Below are 16,308 nucleotides of genomic sequence, written 5' to 3'. Positions count from 1 at the left end.
TAGTTGTTGCATATTCCTACTACCCAGGGACAGCTGTCATATAACCCTACTACCCAGGGTCAGCTGTAGGATAGCCCTACTACCCAGTAACAGCTCTCTAATAGTACTATTATCCAACAGGGACAGCTGTCATATAGCCCTACTACCCAGAGACACCTGTTGTATAGCCCTACTACGCAAAGACTCCTGTTGTATAGGCCTACTACACAGGGACAGCCCTTGTATAGCCCTTCTACCCAGGAACAGCTCTCTTATAGCCCTACTACTAAGAAACAGCTGTCATATAGCCCTAGTACCCAGGGTCAGCTGTAGGATAGCCCTACTACCCAGTTACAGCTCTCTAATAGTACTATTATCCAACAGGGACAGCTGTCATATAGCCTTACTACGCAGAGACTCCTGTTGTATAGGCCTACTACACAGGGACAGCTCTTGTATAGCCCTTCTACCCAGGATCAGCTCTCTTATAGCCCTACTACTCAGAAACAGCTGTCATATAGCCCTACTACCGAGGGACAGCTGTCATATAGCCCTTCTACCCAGGGCCAGTTCTCTTATAGTACTACTATCCAACATGAACAGCTCTCTAACAGTACTACTATTCAACAAGAACAGCTGTCATATAACCTTAATACCCAGGAACAGCTCTTGTATAGCTCTACTACCCAGGGAAAGCTCTCATTTAGTCCTACTACCCAGGGACAGCTGTCATATAGCCCTTCTAACCAGGGACAGCTGTTGCACAGAACTACTATTTAGAACAGCTCTCTAATAGTACTACTACCCAACAGAGACAGCTCTTGTATAATTGTACTACTATCCTACAGGGATAGCTCTTTTGTAGCTCTAGTACCCAGGAACAGCTCTCCTATAGCCCTAGTACCCAGGAACAGCTCTCCTATAGCCCTACAACCCAGGAACAGCTTTCATTCAGCCCTTCTACCCAGGGGCATCTCTTGTATAGCCTCTGGCCAGTTTATGCATAGCAGTACATGCTTGTACCGTGTTGCATGGAGATCTGCATGAGCCCTTACAATTACAAGTGGCCCTTGGAAGGCAACCATAATGCTGATGTGGCCCTTGGTGAAAATGAGTTTGACACCCCTGCACTAGCTGGCATCCTGCCCTAGGGTACCCTCTGCTACCCATTTATTTCGGTAGGCAGCCAAGCCAATGCTTGGTAGCCTTGAAACTCTTCATAGAGGCCTTCTGGTTTGGCTAAATTATATGAGCTGGGATAATCCTGAAAGTTTAAGGATTTTATTATATTTTATTTATTTTTATTTGTTTTATTTCATTCCTCAGGTGAGCCACTACAGCTTCTCTTTTGTACATAGACATACTCCGGCCATATAACTGGGCCGACTGTGTATTTGGTGACCATTTAGGACACATAACATGTGTTGCCTATATCAACCATATCTGAGAGGGATCCAGGCCTCAATGTCCCTGTGCAGAATGTCAAATCCTTGGTACCTTGTGGCTGTCCTTACATGAACGTGAAGCAGTTCAGACAATAGGAGCATATTGGGGAATTAGTATTCTTGCATTGGATCACTGAAGATGAACTATATTTTCAGTAAAAGTAGACAATATGTTGTCACTGAATTCTCTGCTAGCCGCCATCTGTTTACTATACTTTGTCTTCCAATTCAGTAACAGATGGAGACCCAAGTGTTACATACATATGACTTATGTGTCAGTAGTGACAGCTGTGTCTCCATATATCCCCAGTTACTCTACCGTCAGCTTTAAGAACTTCCTAGGCCACTTAAAGTCTTTTCTTGCTAATCACTTTTGCTTTTTACTCAATCTATTCCTCATTCATGCCACACTGATTGTCCTCCACTGTAGGCACAAAGTGGTCACCTACAGTTATTGATAAGATTATGGAAAGATGGAAAGCTTATTTTCTGAGTGGATTGGGTTTTTATCAGACATTTGTAAATGGTTATTTAGGTGGAGAATGTTTCTAATGAGCAATAACTAGAATTGAGGCAGATCTGAATGGTAAAAGCCAATATCAACCACTGTTTTTGCATTTGGATAAAAAAGTCTTAACTGTCTTTTTATAGTCAATCCAATGTGCCAATAGTACAAAATAACTTTGTAATATCTGATATTCAGTAACTTAAGCGGGCTTTACACACTACGACATCGCTAGCAATTGCTAGCGATATCGAGTGTGTAAGTACCCGCCCCCCGTCATGTGTGCGATATCGTGTGATCGTTGCCGCAGCGAACATTATCGCTATGGCAGCGTCACACGCACTTACCTGGTCGGCGGCGTCGCTGTGACTGCCGAACAATCCCTCCTTCAAGGGGGTGGGACGTTCGGCATCACAGCGACGTCAAAGCGACGTCACTAAGCGTCCGGCCAATCAAAGCGGAGGGGCGGAGATGAGCGGGACGTAACATCCCGCCCACCTCCTTCCTTCCTCATTGTGGCCGGCAGCAGGTAGGAGATGTTCCTTGCTCCTGCGGTGTCACACAGAGCGATGTATGCTGCCGCAGGAGCGACGAACCACATCGATAATCAACCATTACCGATTTTTGGTTTTGGGGTGACCTCTCCATGGTGAACGATTTTCACCATTTTTGAGGTCGCTTAAGGTCGCTGGTAAGTGTCACATGCTGCGATATCGTTAATGACGCCGGATGTGCGTCACTAACAACGTGACCCCGACGATAAAACATTAACGATATCGTAGCGTGTAAAGCCCCCTTTAGTGTTATATATCACATGGAGGCCTCTCAATGGTCTGGATATGGACAGGACCACCATAGTGAATGGAGCAGGTACTGAAGAAGGCCTACTGACTGCAGTAGTAGTTAACAGAAATCTAGCGGAAAACTGTTCAAAATGTCACAAAATGTGGCTTTTTTATGAATTAGCGCTTATATTTGGATCAGTGGTTGCAATTAGTGGTCCTACTCTAATAGAAAAACAAATCCACTGCTATCAGCAATACCAGTTTTTCTGTTGTACACGTTTAAGATCCAGGACCCAGTGCCGTATTATTATACTTATTTGGCTATTTTACAATATTTTACAATGACCAACCGTGGTGTTATTCTGTGTTTAGTATTGCCAAACAGCACTTTTGATGATATCACATTCAGACCGCTGGATTTCAGTGCCATGAAACGATCCACACGTGAGATCCCAGGTGACGTCCCGGTAGCAAGAGACGATGTCCTGACAAATGGTGGCCACCACTTGGACATGCAGTGGAAAGGGAAGACCTGGCCCTGTGATGTACTACTCAAATTGTCTCGCCATGTTTTAGTATCCGCTTTGGGACCCGACCTAGCTTGGAATGTTTTTCCTTATAACAACTGTGACCAGGATTTGAAGCCCACAGACACTCTTATTAGCCCTTTGAAGCTCTTACAAGTCAACGTGAAACCAATGCTGCTCCACAGAGTGCTGAAATTCTTAGGAGACTTGGGATTTCTAGTAGAGACACAACAAAATAAAGCGCTTTCTTTACTAAAGAAGACCATGTACAAATCAGGAAAACAATTGAAGGATCCCAGCGTGCAGTCCATTGGTATGTGATGGGGATGGATAATGCATGAAGTCTGCTATCTTCCTCTTTTCCTCCTGTTTTTCGCTTTGATGCATGCTGCTTTCTCTACATGAATTACCTGCTGCATTGCATACCAGACCCTTGTGCGAGTCAGCGGTACATAGCTCTCTGTGAACCCAAGGAGTTCCTTATTTATTAACATCCATGTCTTTATACTTAATGATGCACAGGAAAACGTGCCATTTTTGAGCAATATTTTAGGCTGCCTCTTCCAGCCTGTGATGTGTGACTCGAGATCACATATGGTGTCCTCTCCACAACTATAATTTACCGTACCTACATTTCCCTGGTAGATATAATGCACAGATGTATATAAATGTGTTTGTTTGTAGCAATCAGGAGGTTGCACAGTTTATAAAAATTGTTTACAGTCTTTTGCAATAATTTTCAGCCTAAATCAGTGTATCACCTTTTCCAGGGGTGGGTGCAGCTATGTACATTTGGCTCGCTCGTGAACCTCCGTTATACAGCTCTGTATATCCTCCAAGTGTCCAGTTACCAGGCTGTACTATATTATGTATTATATGAAGGAAAGAAAAGGTCAGCTCACCCAGATCTAAAAGAAACTTGCTGTGCCGCAGGGAAGCCAAATGGAAGGAAGGAAATCCGGCATCAAAATCTTCAATAAAACACTCTTTAATGAAAAAAAAATAGCATAAAATAGTATGTGATGATTAAAGACAGCAGTAGATATGCGTTTGGTATTCATAGTCAGGACTGGAGTTACTATTTTTTATACTATTTTTTCATCAAAGTGTCTTTTTATTGAAGAGTTTGATGCTGTATTATGTTACTTTGGGTTTACCAAACCTTAGTTTTACTGATGCATAGTCATGACATATAGCATTTATGTAGTTTTTTCTTTTTCTGTTATTTGATGCAGTTTTCCTCCATCAATGTTTTTTTTTTTACTTGGCTAAATGTGCTGGTGTGAGTTGTTTTATTTGTTTTTGTGGCATTTTTGGGGGGGGGGTTCAAATTTAACTTGTGTTTCTACACGTAATCTTCAATCAGTGAATCACACGACTTGTAATGAGAACAAAGGAGCCAAAAACTAAAGTACTAAATAGCATTATTTTTTTTTGTGGGGAAAAAAGTAGCAACAAAAATAAAAACATTGAATAAAGGTTTTTAAAAATGCACAAAAAAACCCAACAATTTATTTTTAAAAAAAGAAAAAAAATGGCAAAAAATAAAATTGTATATGTTAAGGTAGCCTATCAAATACATAATCATAATCACAGATCATCAACATCTCAAAGACCATCCACATCTTTTGTTCACACATACTGTATATTTGGCCTCTTTCACACGTACGTGCCTCCGGTACGTGTATGGTCCGTTGCCTCACCTACCGGAGACACGTACACATGTAGACCTATGTCTTCCTATGGTGTCGGACACACGTATGTATTTTCGCACGGAACGTGTGTCCGTTCCGTACATACGTGTGTCCGTTTATTTCTCACGACGACAAGTCCGTTTTATCTCTGGCATCACGGGTGTCACACGGAACGCAATCGGGTCACACGTAACACACACGGACCACACGGATGTGTTCCGTGTGACATCCACCGGAGAAAAGACGTGTCTGTGAGAGAAAAAACAAAAAATTACTCACCTTCTCCAGCCCTGCTGTCTCTGCCGCTGCTGTCACTTGCTGCCGATCGCCGCTCATTATGCTAATTGAATATTCACTTCACTGCGACCGGAAGCTGCAGCAGCAGCGGGGAGGCGGCAGGACCGGAGACCGAAGATCAGCACCACGGACAGCGACGCCAGGTCCAGGTGAGTAGAAAGTTCCCATTCTCCGTGTGTTATCACGGATAACACACGGAGAAAACACGTAGGCCATGCACACAGCACACCGAGGGCAATACGCACCTTTGACACGTCCGTGAAACACGTGCGTGATTCTCACGGACGTGTAAAAAGGGCCTTTGGCAGTAAATCGGATAGGATGTAAGTATTGTTATATTTTGTAATGTGAATCTGTAAAACAAAACTTAACATAAAGTACAGGAAAAAGGAGAATAATTAGCAGCATTGAATAAAGCGGAGGTGCATATGCTTGGCTTTTGCTCCAGTAATTGTCACTGTAAGGCCTTGTGCGTGTGCCGCTCAGGGCTATGGGGTACTCGGTCCTGGGGAGTGTACTACTGGGATGTGTCACTGGGTGGCTGTTGCCCGGTTCTGTGACCCTGGGGGTCGCTTTAAAAAGGGTTATATACAGGGGAATGTTCAATAAAGTTTATGTCATGACACCACTTGCGGGTTGCGGTTATGGAGATAGAACCGCCGCTGCGCAGTCTCTCTGCTGGGCCTGGTGTTGACGGCGGCCTGGATGTTGTGCCCTCTGCAAGTAGGGCTGGGGCCCCAGGGAGGTAGGTGAAGGAGTTGCGTGCAGAAGAAAGGGAGGCCCAACGTGGGATTGCTGTGTAACTAGTTCTCTTTACTCACAGTAGATGGTAATTGGTACCCGGAGGAAGGCTGGTATTCACCTCTGGTTCCCTTAGTCCCAGTGCCGGGTGGGTGATTAAGTTGGTGAGCAGTCGGACCCCTATCAATCAGGATGTTATCTCTATACTACTGATAGCTGATCATCTGGAATAATGCAGCCTCAGTCTTTGGGCCTGTCACTTAAAATATATATATATTTATTTATTTTTTTAAAAAGTAAGACATTGAAAGGCAAAAAAGTATATTTTAATGCCACCTAAATATTGAAGCAATTCTAAATGTTTAATTAAATGACATCGTGGTCAAACAGTGACCAAGTTTAAACTTGCGTATGTAAAGGTGGTCATACAAAATACATAAATATGAGTCAGCTCTGATAATTTCTGTATATACGGGTGTCCTGACTTTCCTCAGACAGCAATTTTAAAATGCACAGATCTTTGTTCTCAAAGGATAAAAGGCTCTGCCATTGACTCCCCTGCCCCACAACTCCCCACATATCGAGTTTCCTTTGGTGAGGAAAGTTCATTACTAAGGGGTTCTTTGTGACGCACCAGTGACCTCATCAGCGATCTCGCTGTGTGTGACACTAAGCAGCGACCTGGCTCCTGCTGCGAAATCGCTGATCGTTACACACTGTTCTGGTTAATTTTTTGGTCGTCGGGCTCCCACAGGGCAGCACGCATCGGTGTGTTTGACACCTTACCCAACGACCTTGTTCGCGATTCACGTAGGTGTGCATCTTCGTTGTTTTCCGCCCCCTCTCTGTTCCGATTGCTGATCGCTATTGCGTTCCGATTGGCTGCTTCCATCCTCTGTTCTGGCTTGTAGATTGCAGTACATTTCAGAGGGCTGAATTCACTTGTCCCGGACCGCGTGTAGCATCAGATCGTAATACAGTCCATTCTGCATCGGGACTGTAGGATGGACAAGGATGGAGAACGATGGAAGCGCTATTATGCTGCCTTCTCTAAAGGCAAGGCCGCCTAGTTACAACACAGTTATGACCACCAATCGGAGCAGAGGGGGTGCGGAAAGGCAATGTAGATGCACGCCTTTGTTACTAATCAAGATTTGAATTGTGCTATGTGACAGGGTCCCAGCAACCGCCATATCGTTGCTGCATCGTTGGGAAGATCTGACTGTTTGACAGCTCACTAGCGACCCTGTAGCGACGTACCAGCAATCCTGACCAGGTCGTATCGTGGTCGGAATCGCTGGTACGTCGTTTAGTGTGACGGTACCCTTAGGCGGGCTTTGCACACTACGACATCGCAGGTGCGATGACGGTGGAGTCAAATTGAAAATGACGCACTTCCGGCATCGCATGCGACATCATAGTGTGTAAAGCCTAGATGATACGATTAACGAGCGCAAAAGCGTCGTAATCGTATCATCGGTGCAGCGTTGGCGTAATCCATGATTACGCTGACGCGACAGTCCGATGTTGTTCCTCGCTCCTGCAGCAGCACACATCGCTGTGTGTGAAGCCGCAGGAACGAGGAACATCTCCTACCGGCGTCACTGCGGCTTCCGTAGGATATGCGGAAGGAAGGAGATGGGCGGGATGTTTACATCCCACTCATCTCCGCCCCTCCGCTCCGATTGGCCGACTGGCGTGTGACGTCGCTATGACGCCGCACGACCCGCCCCCTTAACAAGGAGGCGGGTCGCCGGCCAGAGCGACGGTCGCAGGACAGGTGAGCCCATGTGAAGCTGCCGTAGCGATAATGTTCGCTACGGCAGCTATCACAAGGAAATCGCTGCTGCGACGAGGGCGGGTACTATCGCGCTCGGCAGCACAGCATCAGCCTGCGATGTCGCAGCGTGCAAAGTACCCCCTAGGCTTCGGTCCCACTTGTGTATTGCTTCCGATATGAGAGGATCAGATATGATATGCTAATGACCCTCGGCTCAGGCTCTGCTGCGAGTGTGAGCAGAGGGTCATGTGTCTGTGATCCAATTTTGCAGTCAGATCATACGGAAATGGAGAGAGTGATCTCTCCCATCTCCTCTGCTGCCTGTCTGATGCGTATATCTCACTGTACTGATTTCAACTGAGTGCAGTCCGATGTTTCACACACGCACCCATAGACTTGTATGGGTGCGTGTGATGTGAGACTCGCTGCTAAACGTAGCATGATGTGATTCTTTTCACATGCCGATTTGGAATGAGAAATAAATTAACAGATGAACACTGCTTCATAGTTTTATACTAGTGCAAGTGAAATCCGATGTTTTATTGGACTGCACTCGTCCGTGTAAAATGCAAGTGGAACCGAGGCCTCATGGTTGTTGTTATGTTGATACATTCCCTTTAAGAGCATCCAGGGCACATTCTAACAGTGGACTCATTATACTCAACATGAGGTTTGATATTGTATAAACAGTGACATAAAGACACTAGAGATATATATATACCCTGTAAGCAAGTGCTAAATCCAGCCTCAGGATGAGCGTTCCTTATACACAAGACCATGCTCCATGTAGTAAATAAAAAGCCCATGTGTCCATGTCATAGTATAACAGATATACTGTAATTCCTAAGCAGGGCACCTGCCAACAGCTGCTGTATGACACAGTTTCCTTTCCTGAGGTGTGTAATTCTCCTTTATTCACATGCTAGCTCAAAATAAAATATTACATACTACCCACATAAGAAAAATGTTAACGTTATGTAAACAGCTAATGTATATGTGTGACAGGCCTCAAGAACACAACAGTCATACGCAGAAGACAGATTAAAGCCGGGGTCACACAAGAAAATCTCTCATTTCACTCGGACCAATGTTATTCAATGAAGCAGAGCAAATCTGTGAGTTTTTCCTCAGGTCTAATTGGACTGCGGAAAAATTGCAGCATGTTGCGATTGGCAGCGTATCTCGGATCACAAGCACCCATACAAGTCTCTGGGTGAGTGTGAAACATTGGACTGCACTGATGACATCCGATATACACAGAAACGGGCAATGGAGACGATAGAGAGATTATTGTCTCCATCTTCTCCTCACCTGTGATCAGAGTCTGATATGGGAGAGAATCGGTGCACAGTGAGTGACACTCGGATCACGATCGCAACAGAGTTTGAGCCAAGTGTCATTAGTATATCAAGTCCGCCACGGTCACACGAGTACTTGGTGAGTTTTTTAGCTCAGTATCTGTAACCCAAAACCAGGAGTAGAACAATCAGAGGAAAAGTATAAGAATCACATCACCACTTCTGTGTTTTATACCCACGTCTGCTTTTGGCTACAAATGCTAAGACACAAAACTCAGTGTGTGCACGTGGTCTTAGGCTGGCTTTGCACACTACGACATCGCAGGTGCGATGTCGGTGGGGTCAAATCGAAAGTGACGCATATCCGGCGTCACTTGCGATGTCGTAGTGTGTAAAACCTTTTTGATACGATGAACGAGCGCAAAAGCGTCATTATCGTATCATCGGTGTAGTCTCTGACATTTCCATAATGCCGGTGCAGCGACAGGTACGATGTTGTTCCTCGTTCCTGTGGCAGCACACATCGCTGTGTGTAAAGCCGCAGGAGTGAGGAACATCAACTTTCCTGCATCCCGGCTGCTATGAGAAGGAAGGAGGTGGGGGAAAGTTTACATCCTGCTCATCTCCGCCCCTCCGCTGCTATTGTCCGCCTGCCGTGTGACGTCGCTGTGACACCGCACGACCCCCTTAGGAAGGAGGCGGATCGCCGGCCAGAACGACGTCGCAAGACAGGTGAGTGCATGTGAAGCTGCCGTAGCGATAATATTCGCTACGTCAGCTATCACAAGATATCGCACGTACGACGGGGGCGGGGACTATCGCACTCGACATCGCAGCATCGGCTAGCAATGTCGCAGCGTGCAAAGTACCCCTTAGAGATAGATCCTCTCAAAATTGGCCATCAGTGGTAGACTCTTGTAGATAAATTTTGAGCCCTTAAACCCTTATTAGACGGGGCAAAAATTGCCAGTATAATTGTGTCGCGGGCAGAGGAGGGGACGCTGCCCTCTCCCACTGCTCGGGTCCGGCTGCCGCTGCTGCTGCGGCCTGCTGCTGCTCGGTGGCTCAAGCGATGGGCCGGATCCCGGGGACTCGAGCGGCGCTCCTCGCCCGTGAGTGAAAGGGGTTTGGTTTTTGGGATAGTTTATTGTCCGTGACGCCACCCACGGTTGTGGTGATTGTATGGACACCACCGCTGCTCTGTATGGGGATCCCGGGAGCGGTGACAGGGAGCAGCAAAGTTGTTGGTTCTCCCCTCCGTGGGTAGGGGGTGGTCGTCCCGGGGCCCGGTGATGAGTTGGGGGATGAGGGATGGCGGGGCCGGTGCAGGGCTTGGTGGGGTGCAGGGACGCGGGGGCAGCGCTGTGCCTCACGGCACTGTGGTACTCACTCAGCCTGAGACGGGGACACAGTTCTCGGTAAAACACACGGCTGGAAAGACGGTTCCCACGGACGGCTGCTGTTGCTTTTCCCCAGTAGTTGACGGTGACGGTCCCTTTTCCTGCTCCTAAGTTGGTAGCGATGGGTTCCCACCGGTAACCCGCTCCCCGGCTTGGATATGGGCCGGAGGAGCCCCTCTTTGCCCGCAGGCGCTGGCCCTGAGAAACTGGTGCCTTGGCGGTGGCGGTGTCTCTCTCTAACGGTTGGACTGTTGCCTTCAATCGGGACTTGGTTGTTGGGAGACCCAGAGGTCCCCTTCACTGACGGATTTGGCAAATTCACGGCGACTCCTAGCCTTGCCGGGATCTGAAAGGCCCCTGCCAATGGTGCTGGCTTCTCTTCGTATACCGCTCCAGTACCGCTGGGCCACCACCCGTCCACGGTCCTTTCGGCAACCTCCAAGCAGCCTCTCCTGCAGACGGTCACCGCCGTCTGCCGACCTTGCTGTCTCAGTCCGGGGCACACACCCGGACCAACTTCAGGCTTCCTCAACTGTCACTTTCTCTTCCACCTTTACTCCTCTCTCTTGCTCCTCTACCACTTCACTCTTAACTCTCACTCTCCCTAAACTGATCTGATCTCCCTGGTTTTCCCGCCTCCAGGGCTGTGAACTCCTCGGTGGGCGGAGCCAACCGCCTGGCCCACCCCCTGGTGTGGACATCAGCCCCTGGAGGAAGGCAACAAGGATTTTTGTGTAGCTTTGGTGTACCTATCCGGGGTGTAGGGTGTGGTGGTGTCATGACCTGTGACCCCTGGCTTGCCCAGGGCGTCACAATTGCATAGCGTCACAGCTGTTAGCAATCGTAATATCGTTCAATTCTCATGAGACCAGATTTTTCAACTTACTTAAAAATGATCGCTGGTCGGCATAAGATTTCACCATGTAATAATTAGCTAACACCTCATCATCAACACATTAAATTGGAGTCGTGGATTTGGTGGTAACGGTGTGACTACTTTACTGAGGGCGGTTCATAATATACTGTGAGTGTAAAGATTCCTCCTGTTCTTCACGCTACACACCAATACATAACCACAATTCACATAAACACCACCCCCAGGTGCTAAAATCTTGGCCTGATCCTAAGCTCTAATACATGCTTTTATGAATGATTAGCGACTTTCCATCAACCGCAACAGTGCTTCTTTCGAGCAAACATTTGCTTTTGTAATAATGAGCTTATACACACGATAGCGACGCGATAACTATTCGCACGTCAATCGCTATCGTTAAAAAAATTCTACTGTCTAATAACACCTTTACTGATTTGTTGAATTGTAAGCCCTACAAATTGTTTTAACCCCTTAATGACCTATGACAAAATTGCACTCATGCACTGATGTACATTTTCAACATACTGATCTCTCAGTGCACCTAACAGATCAGCACCAGGAGCAGGACCATAACACATAACCCTGCTCTTGACACAAATGCCGAGCAAAGCCAGCTTCTAACTTTGCAGTGTAACCCCTTAAATGCTGGTATCAATAGTAACAGCGACATTTAAGGCGTTAGAGGGAAATGGCTCACTCTGTCACACTATCAGCATCCCTGAGTTTCAACTGTGACATGATGTCAGTAGATCGTCCTCGCTGTGTGAACCTTTATTCATACACAGCAGAGAGCAGCACATCGGGGAATGGGGCAAGGTGAATAGTGTTTTATGTCAGTACTTGTAGAGAGGAAACTGTGGGGAATTATTAATGTGTTTGGGTATGATGCTGTGTGGGAGGTACTGTAGGGGTCTGTGGAGACTATCATACTGTGTTGGAGGCACTGCAGGGGACTGTGGGGACTATCATACTATGTGGGTTGAACTGTTGGAGCAGTATACTGTTTGGAGTCATCTTACATTGGGTGGGATGACTGTGGGTGACATTTGTGTGGGGGGCACTTTGGGAACAGCATACTGTGTTGGAGGCTGTGAGGAGATTATACTCTGTTGGAGCTCACTTTGGGGACTTTATGCCATGTTGGGGTCACTGTAGCAGCAATATATTTTGTTGGGAAACTGGAGGAATCATACTTTCCTGGGGCAACTGTGAGGTCTTCATACTGTGCATATGGGTGTTACTCTGGGAGCAATTTATGTGAGGATATTCAATGTGGCGATATCATACTGTGTGTGTGGGTCACAGTTTGGGGGTATCATACTCTATGGTGGCTATGAAAGGTGTATCGTAATTGGTGAGAACACTAAAGAACTTGAGTATGGAGTAAAATTACAGTGCTAGTGTTGCAATTCATATTCCTCTCCATCTTTAAAATTTGGGAAGTATATTTGCTCCTCCCTGTGGGGGGGGGGTGGAGGGGTGCAATTAGGACTTTTTGGATATAGCGCCTCATGATTTCTGTGGATTATTTTCTATGTTAATGGGTAAATTAGAAAATTTTCTCAAACTTTTTTAGATTAATTAACGCATATTTTTCTTAGCTGTTGGTCCTAGAATGGTCAGTTCAGATTACTCATCTGAGAATTATCTGTGGAGGAATTTTCAGGCTGGAGAACTGGTAAGGAGATCAGTTGATTAATACTGCCACAGCAAAGACTCATGTGGGCTATTAAGTGGTGGAAATCTCAGTGTGACCTATTCCAGATACAATCTATGGCCGTGTATTCCAGAGTTTAAAAATCATTTGCTTAGTTTGTAAAGATTAGACATCACAAGGGGGGAATACATTTTTAAGAAGCAGTTGATGATCTCACAGAGAGACAGGTCAGCATAATGCCGGGATTAGGTGAACATATTTCACAGTCGATATACATACTGGATTAACCTCAGGTCTCCCGACCAGAAATTATACAGTAGAATAGACACTCTTGCAGTGAGTCATGGCTAATGAATGGCAAAACAAAAGTTTGCCCCTTATAGCTCCAGAGTTTTCTCACACCAGACCCTTCATTAAAATGCAGGGATAAGGCTCTGTGTTATACCTGTGACAGTTTGGTGGCCTTTGGGAACCTCATAGGCTCCTTTTAAATAAAAATAACATGCCTTAACAATTATTGTTTTTGTTTTATTCTACTAAGTCCCATATTTCACTTAAATTGCAAAATATGTAGATAAATCTCTGTAACTAGAGTCCTCCGGGCCACAGTGCAAAATTCGGATGTTGGTCCCTAACCAACACTAGATTGTGCTCAGAAACATTCACACAGAAAACTAGGCACTAAGATATTTTTTAATACTTCTAAATAATACAGATACACAGTTACCAAATATTATCGCCATACTGTTACTGAATAACACCCAGTACATTAATACCAGTATTACCAATAACGCCACTATGTCAACCCTTCCACACCATGATCACAAATTACCACAATAATAGTGGTGACAAAATAACACCACTATACAACTGCAAAATAATACCGTTAACACCAAAACATATATTATCACAACATAGTTTCTGAATATTACCATCATTTTGCTACTAAATAAAACCTACTATAACAAGACCAATATATCAATAATATCACATACAAGGGATGTATACTGTTTTCCTTTTTTCTTCCACTTCTTCCGAGAGCCATAACTTTTTTATTTTTCTGTTAAAATAGCTATATGAGGGCTTATTTGTTTGTGGGACGAGTTGTACTTTTGAATGAAACCATTAGTTTTATCATATAGTGAACTGATGTACATCGGTACATGTACCGAACAGATGAATTGATTTTATATTTTGATAGGTCGGGTATTTGTGCGGTGATACAAAATGTGTATTTTTTTTAACTGTTTTATTTTCATTGGGGCAACTTTTAGTTTTTTTATTTTTTCATATTTTTGAAAACTTTTTTTACATTTTTTATTTATTTTACTAGTCTTTTTGGCTGCACAGTCTGATCACCTGTGCATTTCTGCTGATCAGAGCAGCATTGCGCTGATCAGCAGAAATGCTCATCTCCTATGAGCGCTGGTGGTGTGTTGGCTCTCACAGGAAGTGAGTCAGGGGTTATCAGCTGACCTCGCGCTACCAAGACAACACATTGGCACCCCATGATCGCATACAATGTGTGTGTGTGATGTTTTGATCGTTTTTTATTAAATTTTTATAGGGAGCTGATGTGACTGAAAAAACACACATTTGGCGTTTTGATTTTTTTCTCTTTTTATTGTCTACCTTATGGATTAATTTGTTTTATATTTTGATAGATAGGACTTTTATGCACACGGTGATATATGGTGACACCACATATGTTAAGTCTTTATTTTCAATAGGGAAAAAAAGGTTGCTTCAGGTTTTTAGACTTTTTTAAATTGTCTACTGTATTTTTAAGTGCCCCCTATTCAACCTGCAATCGTACCTTAGTATTTCAGTATTTAGATAAAATAACGGTCTCCTATGAAGCTCAGCTACTAGAATTGCAGTGACTTGGACTTTAAGCAGGCCCCTGCCTGCCATGGTAATCTATCGGTGCCCTGCGGTCGGAGTATATCATAGATTGACAGTAACATTTAAATGTAGTATAACAATTAATTTGTAGTATACAGGAAAAAAACATTTTCCCACCATCAGGAGTAAAACAGTAACAATGCAGTGACATAAGAATCTGCATAACTAATCATATGCTAAATAATTGAAAGTCAAATTTATGTATGAGATAGCCAAGATGATTCTCTATAAAATGAAGGTTGTCTCTAGCATAAAGCTGTAGTGGATGGTGAGATATGGAGCCTGAAACTCAAAAAATTCAAAACATTGTTACCCTTTTGTTCATCAGTGTAACTTTATCAAGTTCCCTTATGTTAGTCAATTTGCTCACATGTCAGATCAGTGGAAGAACAGAAAAACTGAAATGGGTGGAGTTAGGGACACTTTACATAGTGTTTAGGTATCAATTCTATTTCCCCCTGCCCTATCAGCTTACAGGACTGAGAATTCCAATATGCTGTAAGGGATGCACAATCTTCATCAGGATAGAGGTGTTCCGGAACAGTCTGACTTTGCTTAAATGCATTTAATATATGCACCGGAATGGGTGCATTGTTACATAACTTTTGTCTGAAATTTAGCCCTGATATGGCATGTACCCCAGCTCTGGGTCCTGTAAATATTTGGATTTTATGATTACTCACCTGCTGTACCCAATAAAACTTGTCTATTTTTGCACTTAAAAACTCTCGGTCCTCTTGCATATGTACCATGCTATTGAGTTTGTACCAATTGTGGGGGGTTTTACCATATTATCCCCACACACAATTACGTTGTGCTCTTTGGAGTGTTTTCCTAATACTTGTGCTGTTTTGTGTGGATTTTTGGCAAAGTGTTCATGGCAACATCTATGATGGAACCAGTCCTGCTTCTGTGAACTATCTGTACAGGAGCCTGCTATTTTATTATTCTCTGTGTATCCCTTGGCTAAGGACAAGGCCTTCATTGCTCTGGTTACCAGGCAGAGAAGAGGTAGAATATTTTATATTAAAAACCTTTCATCAGTATAGTGCTTCCATTGCACAATCTGATCACTCACCGTTTACATGCACAATGGCCTCTTTGTATAGATTGTATGCTGTGGAGGGCCATGCTTTCTTTTAGATTCCCATGTCAGGAATCATTCTCTTTATAGCAACAATCCATTAAAGGGGACCTATCAGAGGATTCATGTTCCCTAAACTACTAATCAAGGGGGTAGGTCCCACAGGTTACTCCCACCCCACCTTTGCTTGACAGACAGGTTTCCGCCTTTGTGTATAGAGAGAAATTTGTTAACAAGTAAGGCAGGATTGGGAGCCGCCAGTAGAGATCACTTCATGATTGCACATAACATATCTGTTTGTAATAATGAACCTTTCCACTGATTCATGCTGCTTGTG

At 44.6% G+C, this 16,308-nt stretch overlaps 1 protein-coding gene across 2 annotated transcripts in view; it reads left to right on the top strand.

Annotated features, from left to right (window-relative positions):
- LOC142303986 (cell surface hyaluronidase CEMIP2-like) overlaps nt 1-16,308 on the top strand; it is a 135,639-nt gene that overhangs the window by 38,133 nt on the left and 81,198 nt on the right. For both annotated transcript variants that reach the window (XM_075345917.1, XM_075345916.1), the window contains exon 3: nt 3,087-3,554. In XM_075345917.1, the coding sequence (XP_075202032.1) occupies nt 3,087-3,554 (468 nt within the window). The remainder of the gene's footprint in view (nt 1-3,086; nt 3,555-16,308) is intronic.

Source organism: Anomaloglossus baeobatrachus, chromosome 4, assembly GCF_048569485.1.
Source record: "Anomaloglossus baeobatrachus isolate aAnoBae1 chromosome 4, aAnoBae1.hap1, whole genome shotgun sequence".
Classification (NCBI taxonomy): domain Eukaryota; kingdom Metazoa; phylum Chordata; class Amphibia; order Anura; family Aromobatidae; genus Anomaloglossus; species Anomaloglossus baeobatrachus.
Note: the sequence above shows the minus strand (reverse complement) of the source record. Positions and strands in the feature narration are given on the sequence as shown.